General features: G+C 37.2%; 4 protein-coding genes across 4 annotated transcripts; 1 reads left to right on the forward strand and 3 right to left on the reverse strand.

Moving 5' to 3' along the window:
- The first annotated feature begins 232 nt into the window (after positions 1-232).
- LOC132306944 (RNA demethylase ALKBH10B-like) lies at positions 233-7088 on the forward strand. The gene is made up of 7 exons (XM_059804551.1): positions 233-895; positions 3925-4055; positions 4198-4315; positions 4999-5106; positions 5217-5332; positions 5471-5625; positions 6236-7088. Exons 1-7 carry the CDS (start codon positions 367-369, stop codon positions 6711-6713), a joined length of 1635 nt encoding a protein of 544 aa, XP_059660534.1. The 5' UTR covers positions 233-366; the 3' UTR covers positions 6714-7088.
- A 1871-nt stretch (positions 7089-8959) lies between these two features.
- LOC132306945 (uncharacterized) lies at positions 8960-10743 on the reverse strand. Its single transcript, XM_059804553.1, has one exon. The coding sequence runs from the start codon at positions 10611-10613 to the stop codon at positions 9174-9176; it is 1440 nt and encodes a 479-aa protein (XP_059660536.1). The 5' UTR covers positions 10614-10743; the 3' UTR covers positions 8960-9173.
- A 4195-nt stretch (positions 10744-14938) lies between these two features.
- On the reverse strand, positions 14939-19559 carry LOC132306947 (auxin-binding protein T85). Its single transcript, XM_059804555.1, has 5 exons — positions 19403-19559; positions 17987-18093; positions 17428-17631; positions 16148-16215; positions 14939-15252 (listed from the first exon to the last, which is right to left on the reverse strand). The coding sequence occupies exons 1-5, from the start codon at positions 19479-19481 to the stop codon at positions 15147-15149; spliced, it is 564 nt and encodes a 187-aa protein (XP_059660538.1). The 5' UTR covers positions 19482-19559; the 3' UTR covers positions 14939-15146.
- A 1064-nt stretch (positions 19560-20623) lies between these two features.
- Positions 20624-24477, reverse strand: LOC132306946 (protein RESISTANCE TO PHYTOPHTHORA 1, chloroplastic). Its single transcript, XM_059804554.1, has 4 exons — positions 24125-24477; positions 22111-22321; positions 21140-21309; positions 20624-21045 (listed from the first exon to the last, which is right to left on the reverse strand). Exons 1-4 carry the CDS (start codon positions 24422-24424, stop codon positions 21019-21021), a joined length of 708 nt encoding a protein of 235 aa, XP_059660537.1. The 5' UTR covers positions 24425-24477; the 3' UTR covers positions 20624-21018.
- Between the last annotated feature and the right edge of the window lie 139 nt (positions 24478-24616).

Below are 24616 nucleotides of genomic sequence, written 5' to 3' on the forward strand. Positions count from 1 at the left end.
GCATTATACCATATGATTAACATTAACCTAACCATTTTGGTACACAAAGGCTATTTTGGTAATTTCATAATTACCTTCCCATTAAATCATCCCTAACTATCTTTCCAACCAAAACGATGCAACGAACCTTCATTTCATTTTGCCACGTCATTTCATAAACCCTTCCACCAATCGACACGTCCCCACCTTAATTGCTACACTCTCCTTGTATATAAAACCCTCGAGAAACCAAACCCTCGCTTTCATCTCCGCCTTTCCATTTTCTCTCTCTACATATACATATTATATACACTTTCTCTCTCTATAAAGGCACCGAAACTTTGGCCGACACGTAAAGAGCAGAGTTTTCGTACCTGAGAGTTGAATATGCCGCCGGCAGCAGGTGCTGTGTCACCTTCTGATCGTGTTCCGATGATGGCGCCGACGAATGTTCAACCGCCACCGGCGGTGATGCCGGAGGCCTTTCCGAAGGACGCCATTATCGCGTGGTTCCGAGGCGAGTTCGCGGCGGCGAACGCCATCATCGACGCGCTCTGCAGCCACCTGAGTCAGCTGGAGGGCGGTGGCGGATCCGAGTATGAATCGGTGTTCTCAGCCATACACAGGCGGCGGTTGAATTGGATCCCGATTCTTCAGATGCAGAAGTACTATTCCATTGCCGACGTAGCGCTCGAGCTCCGACAAGTCGCTGCAAAGAAGACGCAAGACAGGGAAGAAGGTGAAGATGCGAAAAACAAAGAAGAAGCTAAGATGTTTGCTAAGGCGGAAGAGAAGATTCGAGAAGTTTCTGAGGAGGAATCGATGGGAAGCAATGAGAATTGCGGTGATGGTGAGGTGGTGTATGAAGATTCAGCCAGAGACGATTCACCACCTGATAGTGAGATTACTGATAGAGGTAAGTATAATTTTCATCGGTTTTAGATTTCTGATATTTTTTTTTTATTTTTAATTTTGGCAAAAAAAATTTCTATTCTTCTCTTTATTCTTATTTTTCCTTCATTAATTTTTTTTTTGTCTGATTATGAAGTGTTAGAAACTAAGGTTTGAATATGCCGATGTGATTGTTGTTGAAAGTTGTGCAAGTAAGATCTACAGATTCAAAGCAGAGCAGCTCTGAACTTAAAACAGATCTCTCTTTTTGATATAGTTATATATATACGTATATATATAATTTTATATTTTCATTGAGTTCATATAGTTTATAATTTTATATGTATATGAGTTTTCCTTCTCTATCTGACGTTCAAAGTCGATCTGGAGAAAAAGAAAAAGCAAAATCGAGATTTTCGTTGATTTTTCAACTGAATCAGTATTCAAACACGACGTAAGACCATTGACATTCGTTCGAAATCTGCATTTTCAGTGAATCTGAATTCGATCGCATTATCAAACCTGTTCGAAGAAATTCACGACTCTGTTTTTCCATTTTTTTCTTTTCTTATTTTATATTTTATTTTTATAATAAATAACCAGAATATTACTGTAATTTTTAAAATGATATATTCCCAAGGTTTGTGGGTGGTTTTTAGTTTATCGAGGTCTAAAAAGGGATTTTTTGACTTAAATTTGTTGCATAGCAGGTTAGTTTGTTTCGGGAGTAGCGAATACCATTTTTAATATTAATTTAATGAGCTGAGATTGGGTGTCTCGAGGTGCGTGTGAGATCGGTCATTCAATTGAAGTGAGGCGGCGTGTGGTCCTAACCGTCTGATCTTAACGGACGTCATGCCTTCGTCTTGATGGTTTTGTTTTGGGAAACTGGGCCCGCGCGGTCGAGCTTTGACATTTTCTCATTTTTAATAGTAATACTAAAAAATTCCGGACTCGGTGTGCGACTCGTTTGACTAATTCGGGTGAGTCCGGTGTTGGACTCGGGATTTGTTGTTGCGTTAATGGCTCCGTGGTGTGCGATCCAATTAAAGTGGAAAGCTGGGAGCAAAATGGTGTTTGGACAGCTGGAAAAGCCAGACACTATTATGGCATCTTCCTGCACGTCGGACTCGTGCGCCAGTGGTGGTTTTTAGTACTATGCTTTGTCCTTTACTTCACTTGGTTCTATAGGGCTTTAAATCTGCAAAGTTTTTTTTTTTTTTTTTTTTCCTTCTTCTATCAATTAATGAACCTTTCCGTTTTATGCTAAGTTTAGTTTTGATAATAAGTGAAAACTTAAATGATGAAATGTTATGGCATAAAATGACGTAAGGTGGTGTTTCCTAGGCTGTTAAATTCGCACCAGAAATTCCCCGCCAAGAGAGGATTTAAGTAAAATAACATCATTTTGATAAGTGTGTGATATGACATTTTCGTTAAATTTGTACAGGGAATATCCTGCCAATAGATGATTTAAGTCTGTTCAAATGAGTACTTAACCTCGAGTTCCAATTTCTTTCACATCTTTTTTTAACTGGTTTCTTTTCTTTTCACTAGATCTTCTATTTTCTGGCCAAGTTTTTCCAATAAATTCCAGCCAAGATCTAGCTTTCATTGCTGCCAAGTTTCTTTCTGGTGTTAGAGATCCTTACCCATCCAAATCTCAGTGATACAAGAATTCCTATTAGTAAAAATCTTTTACATTAGGCTATTAGTAAAAATCTTTTACATTAGGCTTCGTTGTTTCGACGTAAAATATTCTTTTTGAAAAATATATATATATTTTTTAGGTAAACTATTCTTTTATTTTTACTCTGTCCATGTTTGGCAAAGGTCTACGTTGAGATTGAGGTCAAGTCCATCGGTACATGTAAAATAACTTACAAAAAATTGATGGATAAGTTATTTTTGTTAAATTTTAATATTTTTTTTCTTTGTAAATATTTTACTTCAATTAAACACCAAAAAATAAAAAAATATTTTACGTCCAAACAAATGGGAGCCTGTTGTGTTATTCGAATGAGGTATTATATCGCATTGGAATTGAATGTGTTTGGTACTAATAGAGACATTCAATTCTGGAACACTCCGAATTTAACGTGGGTAGAAAGGCTTGTTATGAGTAGGGATGATAACAAAATTAGTATTAAGTTGGTTCCTAAGGGTATGTACTTGCTTTTTGTGCACTATCCCAAATAAGAGTTGATACTTGATAATTATGCCTATTTGTTTTTAAGGAATGCCGTATAATTGGTAGTTAATGCAATATCAAGTCCTACAATGATTCCTTTAATGAAAAAAGAAAAAAAGGAAAGTCCTACAATGATTCAAATAAAAGATGATATTTATGCCTTCAAACTGGTATATATTATGCTCTGAATGGTCCTAAATCATCTCTGGCATTTATCAATGTTCCTTTAATTCGTGAATGTAATGAAGTTGTCTTTAGGACTGGAACCAAAGTTAATGACTTGACCTGTTTGAGTTATCAGGTTGAAATTACCATGCTACAGGGGATTCTTTTGTTGGGAAAATTTTGTAATATTTTGTGCAAGATGTCTCATTTCTGTGATGGCAGATCAAAATATGCTTGTTTCTTGGATCAAAAATACAAAAATTATGATGTTCCGAGCATAGTAAGTGACCAGTTATAATTGGAATTAGCTATGATTAGAACTTATGGCATTGACCCAAAATGAGCCCATCCCAAATCTCAAACTCAACTCACTTAACTATGTCTGAGCATAACTAAACTCCATGACGTGAAAACTTACCCACAAGCAGAGTTCGGATTTATGGAAATGGTAGATAGGATGAAGTGATTGGCATGTACTTTCCTGATTTTTGTACCATAAACAGTAATTTTATTTTATTTATTATTATTTTTAAGTTGTTTTCAAACATACCTTCATAGTATAGAAATTATAGAATGTTCTGTAGATGCCAAGTTCCTTCACCTGAAATAGCAAAGAGCTTTTGAAATCACCACTTCTTCTCTTTTATTTTTTCACTTCTGTTCCTTATTCCATTCCTTTTCTCCTCTTTGGAATGCAGGATCTCAGGAAGTGCATCCAATATTAGAAAACATTGAGATATGTTCTAACCATGAAGACTGCGAGGCACGCAGAGCGCAGATCAAAATGACCAAAGGGTTCGTAGCCAAGGAGCCAGTGAAAGGGCATATGGCGAGTTCTTTCTTTTACAATTTAAAGTAAAAAAATTCTAAGATAAATAAAGTCAGATGATAGATACCAGTACAATATGTTATGAGGAGTTAAAAAGAAAAAGACTGCTAATATGTTGCTGATAGTTGATTATGACTGGCAGGTGAATGTTGTGAGAGGTCTAAAGTTGTATGAGGACATATTCACTGAATCTGAGCTCTCCAAGTTGGCTGACTTTGTGAATGAACTCCGGGCTGCTGGTCAGCATGGAGAACTCTCAGGTGGATCCCCCGTGCTTCGTGATGCTTTTATAATTATACTTGTTTCCTTTGGAACGGGGTTTGAGATAGTAAAGGAAATCCTCTGTAGTTTTGGTTGAACAGGTTTGGCTATTCATTTTTCCTTTCTGATTAATTATAGTTGCATTCAGTGTCTTAAAAGGCATATGTCCCTACTGCCATAAGATTCATCTAATAATGAGGATTAAAGTACAAAACCTGAAAAGGCAGTCAAGCAGATTGAGGTGCAAACCTCATTCTTTGAGGGGATTTTAGCAGAAAATTTTATATACTGATCTGATTACAGTTTTTATTTATAAATTTTAAAGTAACTGGTTGAAATTTTTGTCAACTCAAATTAACTTTTCATAAATATTTTTGTTTTCTCATTCTTACTATAAAGCTCATAAAAACTTTTTTAAGGTGCTACTTTTTGTTTAAACATAGGGATTCGAGGCACTTGCACATGTGTATTTCTTAATTACCACTTCTCAATTTCTTGTTACAATTATAATCTACAATAATAATTATCTGTGTTTTCTAGCCTTTTTTATTTTTTATTTTTTTTCATTGTGTCATTCATTTTTTGGTAATGCGATTTGTCTTGCAAAAGGATAATGATTGCTGCAACTCTTTTGTGTAACTTTGTTCCTTGGATCTAAGTGACTCATCTGAACTGAGTACAGGCGAGACTTTTATTTTGTACAACCAGCAGATGAAGGGAAACAAGAGAGAGCTAATTCAACTTGGAGCTCCAATTTTTGGACAGATAAAAGATGAAGCAACAAGTAAAAGTAAGACAGAATTTATGTTGGAATATATTTCTTTTTCTTCATAGAACTGTGTAACATCCACTTTGTTGTTCTTCCATAGACATTTCTAATTAGGATTTATATACTTACAGATCATATTGAGCCAATTCCAGCTCTTCTCGAAGGTGTCATTGACCACCTGGTCCAGTGGCATCTAATCTCACAAAATAGGAGACCAAACAGCTGCATCATTAACTTCTTTGATGAGGTAATTTGTTCTTTCCTTACACCATCAATCTTTATTTTTGACAAGAGAAAAGGTTTAGAGAGGGCACGCTATTCATTTATGAGCCTTGATTTTGTTCAGAAGAGAGGTTTTTCTGAAGTCATTTTCCTTCTTATGCAGGGGGAATATTCACAGCCTTTTCTCAAACCACCTCATTTGGACCAACCTATCTCTACTCTTCTCCTCTCGGAATCAATGATGGCTTTTGGTCGTACTCTCGTGAGTGATAATGATGGGAACTATAAAGGGCCGCTCATGCTTTCACTTAAGGAAGGGTATGTACTCAGATTCTCTGAATTGTACTTGAATGTTTGAAACCTATAGCATTACAATTTAGATACCCCACTCCATGTAGGACTCAAAGAATAACGTTTACCATAAGAGCAATGCAGTTAGATGGCAAACATACAGCATGTTGCTGTTTTCAAATTTTCTTGGTCATTATGTTCAAACTTCTCCCACTATAAGGCTTATGGTAGGAATAGAAACACTGGAGTTTCTCATTCAGAGATATTATGTCAATGAATGCTGAATTGTTCTATCAGTGATCATGTCATTGTGGTAAACACCATGTATCTTCTGAACAAGATTTGTAAGCCTGAAAGTTTCACAGTTCACCCTGCATTGTAGGGCCCATTTTTTCAGTTCCATCTTCATTGATTCTTTCTGCCACGCAAGTTCTGCTAAATTTATGGGCTCAGTGTTCTGAAACAGATGAACATCCAATGCATAAGATTTCCATATAGCTAACTCAAACAGAGATGGGATAGCTGACGGCAAAGTCTCTGGAAATAAAATGCTTCTTACACTATCAGCTCTTTCTGTTCCTAATAGAACAAATTATAACATATAGTCTGATACATGAAGCTTTCTCATACTTTACAGGTCTCTTTTAGTCATGAGGGGAAACAGTGCTGATACGGCGAGGCATGTCATGTGCCCATCTCAAAACAAAAGGGTCAGCATCACATTCTTCAGGGTGCGGCAAGACCCAAACCTAAACAACTCAACAGCAATGACTCCCCTAAATGGAACCATGACCATATGGCAACCAGGCGTCCCAGGTCCATACACGATGCCAAATGGAGCTCTCAATGGCTGCTATGAAGCAATGGATGTGATCCCTAAATGGGGAGTCCTTCGAGCCCCAGTGGTCATGTTAGCCCCAATGAGGCCAATGGTTTTGAGCCCCCAAGGGATCCCTCATGGTGGCACAGGGGTTTTCTTACCCTGGGCGGTTGGACCAAAGAAACCAGCAAAACAGCTTCCACCACGTGCCCAAAAAGGACGGTTTCTCGCACTACCTTCTCCAGTTGAAACACGCATACCAGAGGCCACTTCTGATCCAGGCATCAGCGTTTAGTGTGGAATCGTGCAACTAATTCTGGGGCTGCACTGCACAAGAACACATATAAATCATTGGAAGTACCGTTCGTGTTCTCTCCACGCTCTAAAGGAGCTTCTCTTTTGTACAAACAAGGGCAAGGTGTGCTGATAGATGAGTTAGCTGAATTGCATTTTTCTTCTCTCTTTTCTTCTCCTCTTCCCGGTCCCTACTGTTTTAGCAGTAATTAGGTTCTAGTGTTCACTGTTATACATTCTCTTGAATGTCAATCAAGGCAATGCTCTAGAGATAGGTGAGCTTTAAGTTAAAAAGGAGTATGAAATAGCCTTAACAGAGGGTGGAATTTTGTATTAACTTAAGCTTTTTATATTAATCTTTTCTTCTTTCTAAGGATATAGTTGGCATTGCTTGTGTTGCATCTATCTAATATTCACTAGCTCTCATGTCACTCATCTAGAGAAATTTCAACTGTTTTATAATTCAGAACATGCGTCGATCATGATCCCCCCTCTTGTCTGGCTTCTGCTTTCACCTTTTCTGTAACTAGCATAATATCATTCGATTGTTCTAGGGTTCAAAACATTATCGAGATAGAAAGGCCATATATAGAGGCATCAGAGAGCAGCGGATATGGAAAAGTGATCACTAGGTGGTGAGAAATATGACCACTTTAAAGCCCTCCTAGCTTTCCTGTCTGCCTGCAAAATTCCTATATGATTGTACATTTACCAATGTATACAAGCTTCAGATGGTCCTGGATAATGAAGGGAAATGTTAAGTCACATAAAACGGGAGCGGGAGCGACAACTAATTCGAGAGCGGGAGCGTAAAAGCGGCAGAATTAAGTGATAAACAATGAGGATTTGAGCTAGAACGCGCGCGGAGCGGGAGCGTGTTCGGAGCGTGAGAGCGACACCTGTTGAAAAGGATTGTGTGACTTAGGAGAAATATGCACAATACATGTAAGGAAGAATAGGTCCTACAAGTTTACTACCGAATTTAAGTGAAATCCAACAAATGTATCATAGAGCAGCAACCAAGTTGGGAAAAACTCAGTACTAAAAGGGGAAAATAATTAAAATATTAGAGGTGATCTAGGTTACTTATTTTCTGCCTCTCCGGCTAGTCCAATTGGGTCAGTTGGTTTTGGAATTTTCTTGAAATCAATTTGATGTCATTCTGCTGTCAACTTTGTCTTTTTTTTCAACATCTTTCCTCCAGCCTTTATTGAGGAATGGGTGTGAAATGGCTGGTGTTTTTCATATGATAATTTTACTGAGGGCCTTCAATTATAAAATAATGCAAGCTATCATTGAGTTTACAATCCTTTTATTGGTAGCATGCCTTCTATATATCTTTTTCTTTTGTGGCAATGTGGTTTGAACTTTGACATTTCCATAACAGCTTGGGAGTTATCACTAGATAAATACACTAGTTCTTTTCTTTGATTCCCACATTCACTTGCCATAAATCTGCTATTCAAAAGGTAGAGAATGATCCAAATCCTCTCCAGTATAACCGTAATTCGCTTTCATTCCGTTAGCCAAGCATGTTATAATAATGTGGAGCTTAAAATCACAATATTATTGAAACGTACTTCACTAACCGGATGGAATTGTGGTTCTCATATGTTTCTCACTTTCATCTGAGTGTCCTTATATTATAATATACATGAAGACAAGACACTTTGGATATTCTTTTTCTAGATCATGATACTCTGGATATTCTTAATGCTGTGCTGTGGATAATCTGAGACATAAAACTTACAGAACAACTCTTTTTCTCATGAATCATTGTCGTGATGCTCCTCAAACAAATAACTATATATATATTATAAGAAATAAAAAATAGACTCGGCATAATCCTCAGTGACTTGCACGAGTCTTAGTATCACAATTTTTTGCCAATACTCTCTCTCTCTCTCTCTCAAATACCAGTGTGCATTCTTGGCAATATCAGGAACTTGAAAAAAGGAAGAAGAAACACAAAAGAAATTGGAATGCAGAGGAAACTCCAGAGATGCTGTGTAACGCACACAATAAAATATGTACATACAACAACTATAACTGATATACTAATCTTAATAATGGCCATTGTTGTTTCAACTTTCAATGTTGCTTCCATCCTTTTCCTAACTAGCAAGCTGAACTTAAGAATCCAAAACATCATATCAATAAAACTGCAATCACCAAAAATCAGGGCTAAACATATACAAACCAATATACCCAGTGACCAACACAATAAATAGTTGCAATCAGAAGAAATGACAAAACAAATTTTATTATGCACACAATTGCTTCAACTTTCAATACTAAGATACAGTGACATGATATATTTTCTTCACAAACCAATTATAGAGGAAAGTTATCCCCAGGCCTATCCAACTAAACGCTAACAATGAACAAATATAACAGAAGAAAAATATAGAACAAATTGCAATATATGTGAAGCACATGTATTATTAACATTCACTTCACGTTAAGCTTTCACTGCAGGCTCATCATCATCTTCAATATCCCAACTCAAATCCTCATCTTCTTCTTCCGCGGCACTCAACCGCTTCCTCAGGACATCTTTATTTGGGCTCCCACCAAGATTCTCTTTCTTTTCATCAATGCTCCCAAGATCCTCAATCTCATCCCAGCCAATGTCTTCTTCGTCGTCGTCGTCCTCCTCGGGCAACGATGGCTGGCTTGATACAACAGAAACATCACTATCTTTACAGCTTTCAGCATGATCACCCTTCCCATCCAAAGCCACCTTTTCATCGGCTTTTGATGCCGACTCATCCTTGCTCACTTCAGATGTTTCTTCGGCCTTGACTTTCTCAGTAGACCTATCATCACTGCTCGGTTCTACGGCATTGTTCTCATCCACATTAACCACATTGGGCTTATTATCTGCATTCTCATCAACAACCCTTGAACTACCAACTCCAGATTCATCAACAGAACTTTCCTCCTTCACAATCTGGGACAAATCTTTATCACCCAATTCCTTATTTTTCAATGTGCTACCTTCCAATGCCGCATTCGGCTCCTCGCCTTCGTCATCAACGTCCCAACTCAATTCTTCATCAGACTCAGCAGCAATTGCTCTCTTAACAAGATTAGCTCTCACATCCTCTTGTTGCTTGAGCTTGTAAACCCTATAAAAGTACCGACACCAGAAAGTCTCATGATCAACTGAATTCGGCACAACCCTTTTATATATAGCCCCCATAGCCCCATTTTCTTCAATCAAGTTCTCAACTTCCTCACTCTTCTCTTCCAACACAAACCCTAATTTCCACTTACTGTAATCATCCAAATCCTCAGGCTCTTCACAGTACGTATTCACATCATTCTGAATTGTGCGCAATTGCGCATCGAACCGACTATACCGTCTTGAATTGAAGCTCTGATTACCATTATTATACGACTCAGAGGTATCGGAATCGGCATCGGAGGGTGCGAGGAGGGTGTCCTTACCTTGTGAGATGATCTCGGCCGTCGATTTCCACACTTCGTCGATCGCGTGACCGACAGATCCCTTAGCTGCCGACGCGCCAACCTCGATTGACGAGGGGAGTTCCTTCACGGCGCGACTAGCGACTTCACGAAAAACGGCGGTTTCATTCTTCAGCCCAGACCCGAATTCCTTGAGATCGCGACGGTAGGTCTCGAGTACTGACTCGGATTTGGTAGATAAGGTCTTGACCAGACCTGCAAAGCTCCACCGGCCGCCGCCGCCGCCATCGGATGGTGGATTTGGATTAGGGTTTGAATTGGGATCACGGGATGGGAAGCTCTGATCTGAGTCGTCATCGACTTCTCCTCCTTTGTCGTCTCGAGATGGATTTTCGTGCTCCGAACTTTGAGGCATTTCGAGCACTGGAGGCTCAGGATCGTCTAATATGATGGATTTGAAGAAATCCATGAATGAAAACAGAGAATTAGGGTCTCTGTGATATCGATTGGGTGGTGACTGGTGGGTCAATCGAAGAGATCGATATTATTATCAGAAACGACGAACGGAGAAGGTTTTGGATGCGCACGATGCGTAGTGTGCACTTCTCATTGGACCAAGGCTCAGTTTAGCGATATGATCACATAAGGAGTTTTCTAGGACCGTTAACATGCGGCCCACTAACCTAATTGGGCTCGTAAGACCCATTCCAATGGGGGAGAATTGCCCAATTGTTACAAGAAAGACTTGTCCATATCAAATATGAATGAGAAATATATGAATTAAGTATTAACGCAATCTAATAGTTTAATTTTTGAATTGGGTTGCGAAATACTTGGCCTGTTATAATTGATATCAAAGCCAAATCTAATCTTTGATCTGATATTGCCAAGGGCCCGACCCAGAGGTATACTGTTGCACACCTAGGGATGGCAATTTGACCCGCTCCTGCGGTTACCCGCTCCACCCCGCACCGTTTTTGATGGTTTTGGAGGACCGTTTTACTTATTTGAGCGAAGATGGCTTGATGTAATAAAAACTCGCACGGGTTTGGTGCGAGGGCGGGGGGAGGTCGCCCCGCACTTCCCCGCCCCATTTAGATAGGCAAATTACTTAAATACTCATATTTCATTAGTATATATATTTCCCACTATATATTTAGTACCCTATATAATAATATTAAAGTAAAAAATGAATTTGATTAAAAAGAAATTTGCAATGGTGAATAATTGAAGATGAGGGGAAAAAAAAAAGAGCAAATTTATTTCAACAATAAATAAATTATGATCTTAAACGGAGCGGGGCGGGTACCCGCGAAGGTAAAAATATTAAACGGTTACAGGGATGGGGTGGAAAGTACTCCCGTTTTGTGGTTTTGGGCGGGGACGGGGGCAAGATTTTTAAACGATTGTGGGGGCGAGGGAGGGTACACCCGCCCAAACCCGCCCCCCGTTGTCATCTCTATGCCCACCCAAGTAGGCAGAGTGGTGCAAGTTTGGATGGGGAAAAATGTTAAAAGGATAATTTATTCCAAATTAGATCAAGATGATAAAGTAATTACGTATATACGAGTTGTGTGTTAGCACCATCTAATAACTTAAATTTTTTAATGCCAAACACCTACTTAAATTTTTGGGACATATCTTGAAGCACCCGCATTTACATTACAATTATCCATTGCCCCCAAAAATTTAAGTTGGTGTTTTGCACCATCTTAGAAATATCCTATAACAACATGCCATCAGCAAATAATTGCTTTTCACTGAAAATACTTAATATAGAAATTTTAAATTCAATATAAAAAATGCTTAATATTTGAAATTGTTTTTGTTCCACAATTATTTTGTTCCACATAATTGTGGAACTTTGAAACAGATATACTTGCAAACCGCAGCGACAGTTAATTCTTGTGAAATGAGGTGATGATCTTGCAATTCTTTACGTGAAAAGGTGGACATCACGTGAAAGTTGGGATCATTCCATTGATTAAAATAAAAAAAAAACTATTCCGTGACCATTCCTCGGACCAAGCAATAACTTCTTTCTCACATCTTTGGTCACGGGAGACATGTCTTAAGAAACACAATTCTTTCTCTCATACTCCGCGCATACTTTCGCTCTCTTTCTAATCTGTATAATTTAAATTTTGTCTTTTTTGTGCTCCTACTTTTTGTGACTTAGGGCATGTCTATTCATTAGAGGCACGAATCCGTATCCCCTCTTGGAAGGGGATCCCATGCCTTGGTATAATGCAATACACTACGTTGTAATGCAAGAGATACATGAAGAAGTTATTGTGTAATGTAGTTGTTTCATAAGTAATGTAAAACACGGATGAAGTGACATAGGAAGGGATCTAGGTTCGACACATCTATCAAATATACTCTGATTGCATAGACCAGAAAGCCTAACTAATACTAGCCTTTGTTTTTTTTTTTTTTGTATGTTCGGTAGAATCAGAACTATTCAGGAATATATGAAGTTTGAAGCAAAGGTAGAATTCCAGTTGTAATTGCAATGCATGGTATCAAGCTACTTTTGCTTTTGACTAAAGCAGGTTTGAACAGCATAAGAACTCCCTTTGGGGGGGGGGGGGGTAAAAGAGAGGAATGCTTCCATCGAAGTCACATTCTTACTACTTTCCATGTTACCCCATCTTGTAAGTATAGAATCATACATGCATACCATCCATGTGTTCAAATAGACTCTTCACAAATCACAATTTGTATTCATCAAAAAAAAAAAAATCAGCAGTTTTCTCTCTAGCTATCTCTGATTTTCACACAAACAATGGAGAAAAGGGAGAATATTGGCATCTGCCAGAAGCTCTTCAACTTCTTCACGAATAGCCTCATTGCTCCAGGCGTAAAGCGCATTACCACCAGCCATCCAGCGTCTCATGAATCCATCGAAGTGCTTGTTGAAGAAGGGTCGGGAAGGGAAGGGGTGCTTCACCCGGCCAAGGGAAAGCCAGAGGAGAATACAAGTTCTGAGGTCATGGTTGAGTTCAGGCACACCAATGGGTTGCTGCACAATGATGATAGCCCAATTGTGACTGGTGATCAGACTCAACTGCAGAACAATATCGAGCAAGGGAAGAAGGAAAAAGAAAATGATCTAGCTGCACAAAACGTTGTCAAGATTTACCACAGAAGGGAGATACCTCTATCCCAAGTCCAGGAGGAAACTGGTTCACGAGTTCAAGGTGAAGGCCTCCGAGAATTAGAGCGTTCGAGCATTGCCATTGAGAGCCGTGTGACAGGTCCAGAAAAGGTTACAAGCATCAAAGATAGTGTAAGGGAGAAAGAGAAGGGTAAAAACATTCCAACGGAAAAGTTGAATCAGCAAATTTACCTGAAAATGACAAGGCCTGAAGACAGAAAAATGTCGCCGCATATACCTAGAAGGCCCCTTCTGATGGGTGTGGAACCCAACATAAATGAAAAGTCCACTGAATTCATAGACATTAAAAAAAAGGAGTTTGAGAAAGGGTTACAACATTGAGCCTTCGCAATGGTGGTACTGTGTGCAGCAACTATGGCATCAATTGGTGGGTCAGTCCTAATTTCCTCAGTGTATAAGATCTATATTACTCTGTAATAATGTAAAGCATAACATTCAAGTTCTAATACTATAGGTTTCTACTGAATCTATGTTTCAGGTACCTTTTAGGAGATTGAAAAAAATAAAATAGATTTTCATTTCAGATGTGAAGTACGGAGATGATGTATGAGCTTCCACTTGAATTTCTGGTCTTGTCTTTGGTAAAACTGTCAAGATTCGAGTTGCATGACATTCTCATCTTGAAGCACAATTTTTTTGAATTTGGTAGCTTGAATCAATAATTTGATTTGGTAGTAAAATGTTACAAGTTTTGGATGTTTTTTTATTGTTTTTATTTTAAATTTTTTTATGGCACAAGAATCGAACTATCAATTGCATCCATCCATTTTTGGATGACATGACATCCCCAATTGAACTCCCCTCCCTCTTTCTAAAATTCTCTCTGATTGCTGGCATTTGACTCATCACCATTAAAGCTCTAACAAAGCATCCACCCTCAAAGTTCTCCGCCATTTGAAACTATGAATACCAATCCAAGTACTGGCAGTGCTCTCTCTCTCTCTCTCTCTCTCTCTCTCTCTCACACACACACACACACACATCAAAATGATGATAGTTCTTCTCTATATGTAACAAATATATTTTGACCATTTCTCCATGTGTGTTGGTGTGTGCGCTTCAATCCGTGGTTAGTAATCAATATCAGATTCTTAGCTAAGGGAAGTTATGAAAAATTCAGTCGCAATGCGATATAATCTAGATTAGGCTCCGCTTGCCTGGAGAGAAACATAAGGAGAAGAAAATTCTTAATCAACCAGGCCTGTAAGTCTCAATTTACTCAACAACCAGATAGAGAGAATCCATAAATTTTCCATGAAAAATCCAATACACCTCCAGTCCCATCTGCCAAAAGTGAGTCATAAATTGGGGGTTTGAGTATGATCCTGTTGCAATGGTGATATGATTATGGGCTATTGTGAGTAAGAAAAGGCAAAGATGATGGCCAAGTCTCAAGGCCGTGGAGATGATTGTTTGTCAATGAGGGATCCCATTTGACAGTGTTGTAGAGAGAGAGAGAGAGAGAGAGAGAGAGAGAGATTTTGTCGACCTTTTAAGTTCAGGGATAACAATGAATGGTTCATGGGTAGGGTATACCCATAAATTTTCCCAAAAGGAAAAGAACAAAAGAAGTTTGAAAGGAGTAATGATAAATAACTGCAAAACACGTGACGAGCATAAGAAAGGTAAACTTGATTATATACCATCAACGTGTATCAAATCAGTATACATGTAACACAGAAAGACATACAAGCCTCCCAATTTCAGATTCTCAAATTTGAACCCTTATCATCTCAACACCCAACAAAAAGTATTCTGTACTAAATTTTTTTTTTGGTAAATTTGGGGTATATCAGCATACCAGCAGGTCTGTTCAAAAAGTTAAAGCTCATCTTTTGGTGGTGTCTGAAAACACTGCTCATCCCAATAATAGGGGTACTTCAATTTGGCAGCAATATGAGGCATGAACCAATCCTCGTATACGAACCTGAAAATGCAGATGCCAGATTGCAAATGTTCGTTAAGTAACCAACGAATGATGGTTTTTCATGTGAACTATGATGCAACAATGATCACAAACACTGTGTGAAAAAGGAAAAATAAAAAATAAGGGAAAAAGAAGAGATTCTTGCTTAGTATGTATTTTCTGCAGAAAAGCTCAAGTAACTCGATCATTGTTCATTGTTGTCTCTACACCTGGGAATGTCTGAAAAAGCAAGCATTTGTAACTACCCTTTTGACATAAATAATACTCTCCCAAGAAGAGAAAGAGATGGAGGAAAGGAAGTTCAGCTTTACATCATGGACCAACTTCCATCTGTAACTTCATTTACTGAATCTGTGAGTGGATGGAGCTATTTGGATAACAAAAGTAAAGGTAAAAGGGCAAGACGACCCAGACTAGACTCACTCGAGATGCTTCTCTCCTCTGTCAATAGAAATACATATAGGTCCTTTCAAGAAAACTCTCGCAGGGTGGAACCACAAGAAGCAAGGATAAAAAGAAGAATCAAAGCATGTAGTTCCAGGCCACTGGATATTGCATCTTTTAGAGACCTAAAGAGCTCTTGCTAAAAGGTAATGATATATGAAGATTTCTATCTAATAGTTCTCAGGAATTATAATGACTTAATGTCCAACAGTCCATGCCGATTAAGTTTGAGCATCATATAAGCAGGCATAGACGTTATGATATTTGGGAACTCCAATGTTTCACACTCAGCATATGCTATCAGATGAGTCAAAATCTACTCAATCTCAATAAAAGTTTTTCATGCCTTAACATATAAGTATCTTATAGATATTATACACAATGCATCTTAAGTAATAAATTCATTGAGAATCTTTTATATGCAAAATAATAGAAAGAGATAATTACTTACACTTTGACTGGTGGACGAGATATAACAACCAGCACCTGTAAATCCTCTTGTTCATTTGTATTCCAGACCTGTGACAAGAATAGTAATAGCAAATCAATCAGTAATACATTTATCAGGATAAATCAACTATTAATAATTAATACAGGTGATTAAAAATCATTATTGCAATCAAACACTTAGGGAACATCCAATAAGTGCCCCACCAAAGGAAATGACACCTGGTTGATGTAAACATGTTAATTCGGGTAGCAATCTCAGGATGAAAAACAGCAGGTCACTAATTTGTGTGGCAATAACTCTAAAACCTATTAGGTGGTGTAGAATGATCACTTCAAATGTTCTCTCTCGCAGGCGCATGAGCTTGCACAATACAGACACACTCACAATTTAAATTCCGAATGTTGAATAGCACGGGCACGCACATATAAACACACTACAATTCTATGCAAAGCTATTTTGCCCTACTATTTTATCATTATTTATTATACAACTGACCTGTAGGCATCAAGGCAAGTGGCGGAGACCAACAAAGATACAAGGAGCTTTAGTCTTTTTCTCAGTATGTGCAGATACCTTTTCCTTTGTTGTTTTGACACGTATTTGGTAAGGGTGCATTTCTCTTGATTTCATGTTACTAAAATCTTTTTCCGTATTGTGATCCATTACTTATTTCTCTTATCATCTTGTTTGTCAGAAACTTTGTACTAAATGTATTCTCTCTTCTGCATTTATAGATTCTAAACCAGAGAACATGTTTTACACAAAGTGCTCCAATGGGCCCTTAATATATGAAACATTATAACCACATCGAAAACATCCAAACAGAACTCCAGAATCACTCCACCTAGACTTCAAACAGTATAGTAATTTTGACTGCAAACATAATACCAACACAAACATTCTGCCCACCAAGTTCTACTTTGATATAAAGCCCATTAAACAGTATCGATGCCTGTTAATAGAAGGTGCGGGAAATTCAGATTGGTAGTTTTGCATAAAGTAATCGTCAGAAGCCCATATCTCTAACCAGAGGTCAAGTCTCCATACACCAGTGAGCCACAAACTGTTGGAACAAGGGATTGTTATTTAGTTACTACAAGCAATACCCCCAAAAAAAAAATAATAATAATGATAACAAGCTTCCCGAATTATATAACCTTAATTAAAATCCACAATGTCAATTTCTCCAAAATGAACATTTCTTAAAAGACAGATTGTCCACATACAAATATATCTAATCTCCATTTTGCATCTAAACCGCCAACCAGAGAATGATTTACCTGGTGAACATCATTAACAGGAATATGAAATGTGCTATTTGGAAAGATAGGAAGTTCTTGTATCTTCCCAGGGTGTTTTGAATGCGAATCTGAGGCAATATAAAGAGTACCACTCCCTTTTAGGACAATAAAAACTTCTTCACAAGAATGCCTATGTATGGGTGTGCGCGATCCTGGAGCAAATGTTTGAAGCCATACCTCAACCTGTCACAAGAAATTGAAAAAACTGTAAGGAGATGAAACGAAAAAATTCAGTCTCCAGTTCTTTAAAAAACTGTTCCTCTTATTTATGTCATTCTCTATTTGTAACTGGTAGTTGACTCGTATGGTAGGTATTATGGAAAGATTGCAGCAAAAAGATTGTTATCACATATTAACACTCTTCTATAACCTCTTCAAGCACAATCTTCACTCAAGTGTCACTATTATACAGATTTTGATGGGCCCACGTAGCAATTTTGTGAAGAATCATAAAGTTTTTACAAATTAATCTCAAATGTGAAATCTGTTTCCAACATAAACCCCTCAAGGAAGTTTAGGGACATAGTGTGTTTTGCACCTCATTCATCCCGTGCAACAATGAACCTGCGACTGTAATGTGAGACAAACCAGGCCTTCCATAGTTGTCTTGCGGAAGCTCCCCGATATTCCTGACCAGTGGTAATCCTGCATTGCAATAAAGTTCATGTTCTTGACCATGAAAAAGTTTAAAGAAGTGAACACCAAGGGGTTGGCTCAAGTGGGTAAGTCACTCGACCCTAGTGCCTTATGAAGCATCAAGTCTAGGGTTTGGCGAGTATCAATTAGGGAATTTTTTTTTTTTAAAAGAAATGATAAATAATAGCAAAGACTACACTTGAGAACTGATGATCAGGGGAGAGACACTACTGACAGACCAAACAAGCATATTCGTCATTATCTCTGCCATTTAAGTATCTGTAACTCTAGTTAGGCATTAGTCATAACGTCAATACCATACTTGTCCTTTATTTCTTTGCTACTAGTAGTCTAGCCAGAAAATTAAATTTTAACATATTGAGCAAATTCTCAATAGCAATTCAATACATTTAAGTTCTGGTATTCACGATTTTTGAAGGTTCCATTACTTAGGATTTAGGAGTACTCCCAAGGCCTAACTAGTTCCTATATATAATGGGTAGAATAATGAAAGTAATGGCTAATATGTATAGGGTTTTTCTAATCAAATATATATATATATATATATATGTTTAGGGTTTTTTTATTTTTTTTTCTTTGATAATGGGCCAATTTTAACATGGATTGTGTAGCCGAAGTGGTTTTTATCCCTTTGATGGAGTGGATGAGATCAACACTATGCCCCTGCCCCATCCACTTCATTAAATGGATAAACAACCCTTCCGCTACACTCCTCGGCTTGAGAAATAGGTCTAAATAGCAATAGTAAAGTGGAGTACAGTACGACTAGAAATATTCATCAATTGATTTTGCTCCAGGTTCTCCTCAAGTAAATGGGAGGACAGTGGTAGGAGCATAAGCAATATTAAGATTCAATGACTAAGATCGCAGCCAGAGCTGGAGTATTCAAAAGGGTTCCCCAACATTTCCAAACTTTATCAACCCAACCAGTCCAGTCCTTGATTATCAATGTCTTGTATCGTATGAATTTTTAGGCTTTAAGATATGATAGAGTATGCTTGAGTGGGAATAATGCCAGTAATAATAAATTGAATTCCCCAAATGGACCATTTTAAAGTGCCTGTATTGATTGAGTTTCAGTACTTAAATGAGTTAATCGGTAACTTCTGCAAAATTGGGAGATAAGGAACCTAAAAAAATCCAAGGATCATGAAAATTACTCAAAACCCATTAACTATAAACCACTAATAAGCAACGAATCAACGTTACACACATATAATATATGTGTGTGTATTAGTGTGTGTTTGTGCAGAGATGAAGCGCGAAGCACATAATAGAAACGATGGTAAGAACTAACCAGTAATCGAACAGTGAGAAGCATTGGCCGTCGCAGATAATAGAAGCGTTAAAAAGAAGATGACCCAGAGGTCGCCCATCTTTCTCGCTCGCTCCGTCGCTGTGCTACTGCAACTCTCTCTCTCTCTCTCTCTAGTCTCTTCTGTCGTACGGTGGTTAGAATTTAGAAAAATGCTTTTGGGAGCATCCGATTCGTCTGGACTTCGGTTCTCGAAACGGGTCCGGATTATTTTGCTGACTAATTATTACGGGTCTTGCACAATGAGGAGCAGGGTTCTCTTTATTATGTTTTTCACCCTTTTTTGTTTTTTTTTTTTTTTTTTGGGTATATGCACCCCACTTTGAATATAAAATAATATTATTGTTCTCATTTTAATTCAAATAAAATAATATTATTGTTCTCAATTTAATTCAAATAAGGGGTATTTATGTCATTTAGTTTAAGAAAAAAAAAAACAAAAATGAGTACATTTATCTTTTTCCTTTTTTTCAACTCACATTAATTTTCAATAAACTCATTAGTCTTGCTTTCATACATGTGTTTTAGGTTTGTGTTCACATTTGTTTCTAAATGGCTAGAAGAAGAATAAGATTCAAACATAAAAGGCTAAGAAGGATGACTAGTGCAACAAGAGTTCATATTTCTTAGTTTAATATGAAACGTAACAGAATGTAATTATATTTTTTCAATTTAGACTTTGGTTGTTTCAATGTAAAATATTTTTTTTTAGATAATTTTTTTTTATTAAAATTTTTTGTAAAGGTCTAAATTGAGGTTAAGGTCGAGTCTATCGGACAGGGCATGTAACATAACTTGTAAAAAATTAATGAATAAGTTATTTTAATTAAGTTTAAAAAAAAAAATTTCTTTCGTAAATATTTTACGATAACCAAATATTAGAAAACACAGAAAATATTTTACGCTCAAACATACAGAGCCTTAATGAATATTTATTAAGTAATTTTACTCACTAAAGATATGATTATTTTTTGTTAGTAAAAGAAAAACTTTTGAATAATCTTCTTATCCTTTTACAAAGTAGACTCATTATTTAATAATCAAAATTAATAAATTGACAAAATAAATACAAAAACAAAGCTTGAATTAGATATCAAATTTTCACATAAAATAAGGTTCCTCACTGCGAGTACAAAGCATAACCAGACTTTGCAGTTTGCACTGGGCACACAGATAGACAAGCTTACCTGTTGAATACAAAAGTTGGAGAAAAATTCAAGCTTTGAGATTCATCATCATACTGCATTGTCTGTATGAACTATATATAAAGTGCTTATCCACATCAACATAACAGCACAATGTATCCCAAGCATACGCATAGCTACAATATATTTGACTGGCCAACCCACAAAAATTTTGGATAATAAATATTAATATACATCAACAAGAAAAAAAGTGTATGTATATGCCTAAGAAAGGCAAGGGGCAAAATACCCTGCCCATCTATTAAGTTCCTCATTCTGGCAGCAAGTTGCTTCATTTTGTGAGGGGTTAAAATTAATCAGATATGGCACGCAACATGAAGCATGAATTTGAGAATCAGTTAGGAACGAATGAGCCGACTGATCCAATCGAATGAAGGTGATTCCATTGAACTCTTAGTCCTTTTTTTGTAACCACCCAAGCTGTGAACCAGAAAAAGGAAAAAGAAAAGTTAAGATACAGATCACAGTATGGAATGGAGCATGAAAATCGGACACTACTGATGAAGTAAAGTACCTTCCATGCATACATCGCGAAGAATGCTACAGTATCTGCAGACCAAACGACTGCAAATGATTTCCAAAAGAATGGAATTGTCACATTTAGGAGTGGTACAAGGAGAAAGAGATAGTTCAGGGCTTCTTTCTCGTTCTTTGAGCAGTCTCGGGCCCTAAGGGAAGGAATAGCTGCAGAGTGGGTAATTAGAATATCTCATTCAAACAAAACAAATTTGAGATTCTTTTTCAATCCACACTCTACACTAACTAGATATAATCCTGTTAGTCAATATACAGGACTTGTAAACCATGTGAAATGTTCCACAAATTTCCATACAGAACAGGTACTGATATCAATAACATATAAAGTCATTTCTTACATAGAAAGTTATAGCTAATATATGATTCAAGGAGAAAAACAAAGACTCCTTCCAAGTGTTATGAGAAACATACTCATTTCATATGCAATCAACAAATGAAAAGATTAAATCAATTTGGGCGGTGTCCAAAAGTCATTTCTCCAAATTTGATGTTGTATTAAGTTTTGTACATGAGCCGAGATTACAAAGAAATAATAAGTTAAGATTCGATGGAGCATATTTGAGTACTTGAGAATATTCCAATAAACTGTTAACAACTATCTACTCCAAAAGCTTAAGCTTTTAGAGAGGGTGTAACTTAAATATATAAATCCTTCAACACGCACGGGTGGCCTTCTTTCGGTCCAACACGTGTTTTTCAAATTTTTAATTAGGGTGACGGTGAGGTTTAAACTCGAGACATTTGGCTCTGATTCCATGTTAACAACCATCTACTCCAAAAGCTTAAGCTGTTAGAGAGGGTCTAACTTAAATATATAAATCCTTCAACATAAACTATTCGATAATTGTGAAGAAATGAGAAAAAAAAAATACAAAGTACCGGAAAAGGAACCACAAATGTCTATTTCATAAGCAAATCTGGGATTCAATTTGGTGGAGCATAACTTACTGAACATCCAGATGGACCACATCCCCATTAATCTCCATATGTCTGGTTCATTTGATGGAAATATAAGATTGAAAGCGAGAGCCCCTCCCAACAACATTGAGGCATATCCTTGAACCTCAAAAACTGAATATAAAGCGGTTCCAGGTACAGCAGGGTTTTTGGTAGCAGTAGAAGCTCTTGGTGCAAAGGTTGCAGCAGTTTTCTGAACAACCTGTTGTGAAAATAAAACTTAATAGATTATAGGTTGAAATTTGTTATGATGAGAATTTTCCTCTTGTGGGTACTGGGCAGTTATAAAACAAAATTACTGTTAAAGGACAAGTTAAACAAGTTGAACTTTGCACATAAATTAAACGCAGTCCAGATGCAATTCATTTCAAGTACTAACTTGTCGCAAATAACATCACATTGGAAGGGATTTCTTTGATTTGGTTATGCTGAAAATTGGAAGACTGTAAAAGCAAATTTAATACATAATGTTTGATGAAATACAAAGGATTGGACATTTCAATCGTTTACTATAATTTAAAAAATTACATGCATTGTGCTATAAACTAGTCTTAACTTTCCATAATATGTTTAATGACATAGGAGACCATTATAATTAACAGGCCTTTTGTCATGGCAAAAACAGAAACTCCAAAGTCTCACTAATTTTACCTAGATTCGTATAAGTGGTTCAAATTTTTATATTAATTATGTTCTCATTTATTTTAGTTCCGTCATTATTTAGCTGTCACTCACACTTCTGAAGCCCATCTTGCATCAACTAATCCTCCTTACAATTATCAAAACTGGTCTTTAATTTAATTGTATAAAACTATCTTGAGAACTGTTTTACATTAACAGCCAAAAGGCTGCTAGTAAGACTACCAAGAGAGCAATGATGAATCCAATCCAACCCTGGATCCTATTATGCAATTTACTCCATTAAAAAAAATGGCAATTTTCGGTACAAATCGATCATACAACACCAACATTTTTGCCTTCTTTTACATATGGAACTTTGATTCTGTTATCAAGATTGACGTCATCTCAACGTCCTCATAAAAATGAAACTGGATCCTAGGGGTTTGTTTTATACATCAGACACACCACACAGCATCTAACATCATCAAATTTTGTTATTTACCAGGTATGTTTTAAAATTAGTAGAATTTAGGAGGAATCAATGCAATGACATACTAACATGAGTTTCTTTCTCCCTGTGACAAACTTTGTGGGCAGGTGCGAGACACTGAGCAAGGTACCACACTGGTATGCTACATAATTTTTAGGATTTCAAGAATGCCATACCAACCCTAATGGGGTATAAGAACGCATAATATGGTTACCATTCTGTCCGATCAGCACAAAAAGACGAGTGTCATAATCCCACGGCGCCTGGGAAGGTGAAGTTTAAGTTGAAGTGCTATATGTAGGAACAACACCATTCTATGACACAACGCATTTTAAAGCTGTGATGACCTTGAATCAATCGGAAATCGATAGGGTGTCTGGTCCGGGGGAGCTAAAAGTCGACAATATTGTGTTGGTAGGATGAGGGTTGTTACCCTCCTATAGCTTGATCAAACAATATTATATCACATTCACAATTAACCAAAAAAACTCTGAATTCTCTCAAATGCCCATTTGGTAGGATAGAGATTTGTTTTTCCATCATACTCAACCAAACAAAAAGAGCCAAAAAGTTTCCTTTTCCCAATAATTCATTTTTATTTCATCCACCCCACCTTTCAATTCCAAACTAAAACATCAATTAAGAAAATCCCAATTAGAACTCTAACAATAAATATTTCATGGGTAGGTTCAATTTTCTTCTCACACTACAACAAATAGCCACTTCAACACCTAAGACCACACCACAACTCAACCTACGCTTATTCCAACTATATTTGGGCTCATAAGATTACAAATTCAATTAAACCACACACTGCATAAATTTTCATTACAAATTAAAGAAACCCTGATTTCAAAACCAAATCAAAAGAGTGTGTAACACATAGAGACGTACCTTCTTGAGGTCTTTGTCGATTGCAGGACCAGTAGGTGTTACTGTTGTTGAAGCCTGGTTTAATCCTTCAGCTTCTTGTTCTATGTTGCTCATTCCATTGGGTTGTTCTAGTTCTTGCTTAAATTCCTCTACCGTCTGTGTATCTAATTCATTTGAACCCGCATGAATTTTGATACTTTTACTGCGAAACTGGGTATTGAACGAGCTGTTCCTGAGAAATGAAGAGGTTATGGGTACCTTCAAGATGTGCCGATTGCAGAGAGACGTTGAGATTAGGGTGTTCATGTTCTTTAACAACATTTAGAGAGAGAGAGAGGAGAGAGAGCGAGTGAGTACGAGGCAAACAAAAAACAGAGATAAGGTACGCAAGGCGAAACGCTTTTGGGTTTCACGTTTCAACGACTTGCGACAAACGACATCGTCTTCCATGCTGAAATGTAATTGCAGTTAATTAACACGCTTAGGGTCCGTTTGGGAAGTGCAATGTGATGT

The sequence above is a fragment of the Cornus florida genome, unplaced genomic scaffold (genome assembly GCF_030987335.1).
Source record: "Cornus florida cultivar Cherokee Brave unplaced genomic scaffold, ASM3098733v1 CherokeeBrave_3.0.0_Hap2_Chr05, whole genome shotgun sequence".
Lineage (NCBI taxonomy): Eukaryota > Viridiplantae > Streptophyta > Magnoliopsida > Cornales > Cornaceae > Cornus > Cornus florida.

Coding starts and splice junctions, on each gene's coding strand:
- LOC132306947 (XM_059804555.1), bottom strand. CDS start 19,481: ATGGGCGACCTCTGGGTCATCTTCTTTTTAACGCTTCTATTATCTGCG. Junction 18,094..19,402: donor TTCTCACTGTTCGATTACTG/GTTAGTTCTTAC, acceptor ATTGCAATGCAG/GATTACCACTGGTCAGGAAT. Junction 17,632..17,986: donor TGTTGCACGGGATGAATGAG/GTGCAAAACACA, acceptor TTCTTGTGACAG/GTTGAGGTATGGCTTCAAAC.
- LOC132306944 (XM_059804551.1), top strand. CDS start 367: ATGCCGCCGGCAGCAGGTGCTGTGTCACCTTCTGATCGTGTTCCGATG. Junction 4,056..4,197: donor AGCCAGTGAAAGGGCATATG/GCGAGTTCTTTC, acceptor TATGACTGGCAG/GTGAATGTTGTGAGAGGTCT. Junction 5,626..6,235: donor ATGCTTTCACTTAAGGAAGG/GTATGTACTCAG, acceptor CATACTTTACAG/GTCTCTTTTAGTCATGAGGG.
- LOC132306945 (XM_059804553.1), bottom strand. CDS start 10,613: ATGGATTTCTTCAAATCCATCATATTAGACGATCCTGAGCCTCCAGTG.
- LOC132306946 (XM_059804554.1), bottom strand. CDS start 24,424: ATGTTGTTAAAGAACATGAACACCCTAATCTCAACGTCTCTCTGCAAT. Junction 22,322..24,124: donor TCGACAAAGACCTCAAGAAG/GTACGTCTCTAT, acceptor TTTTCACAACAG/GTTGTTCAGAAAACTGCTGC. Junction 21,310..22,110: donor GTGGTCCATCTGGATGTTCA/GTAAGTTATGCT, acceptor CCCACTCTGCAG/CTATTCCTTCCCTTAGGGCC.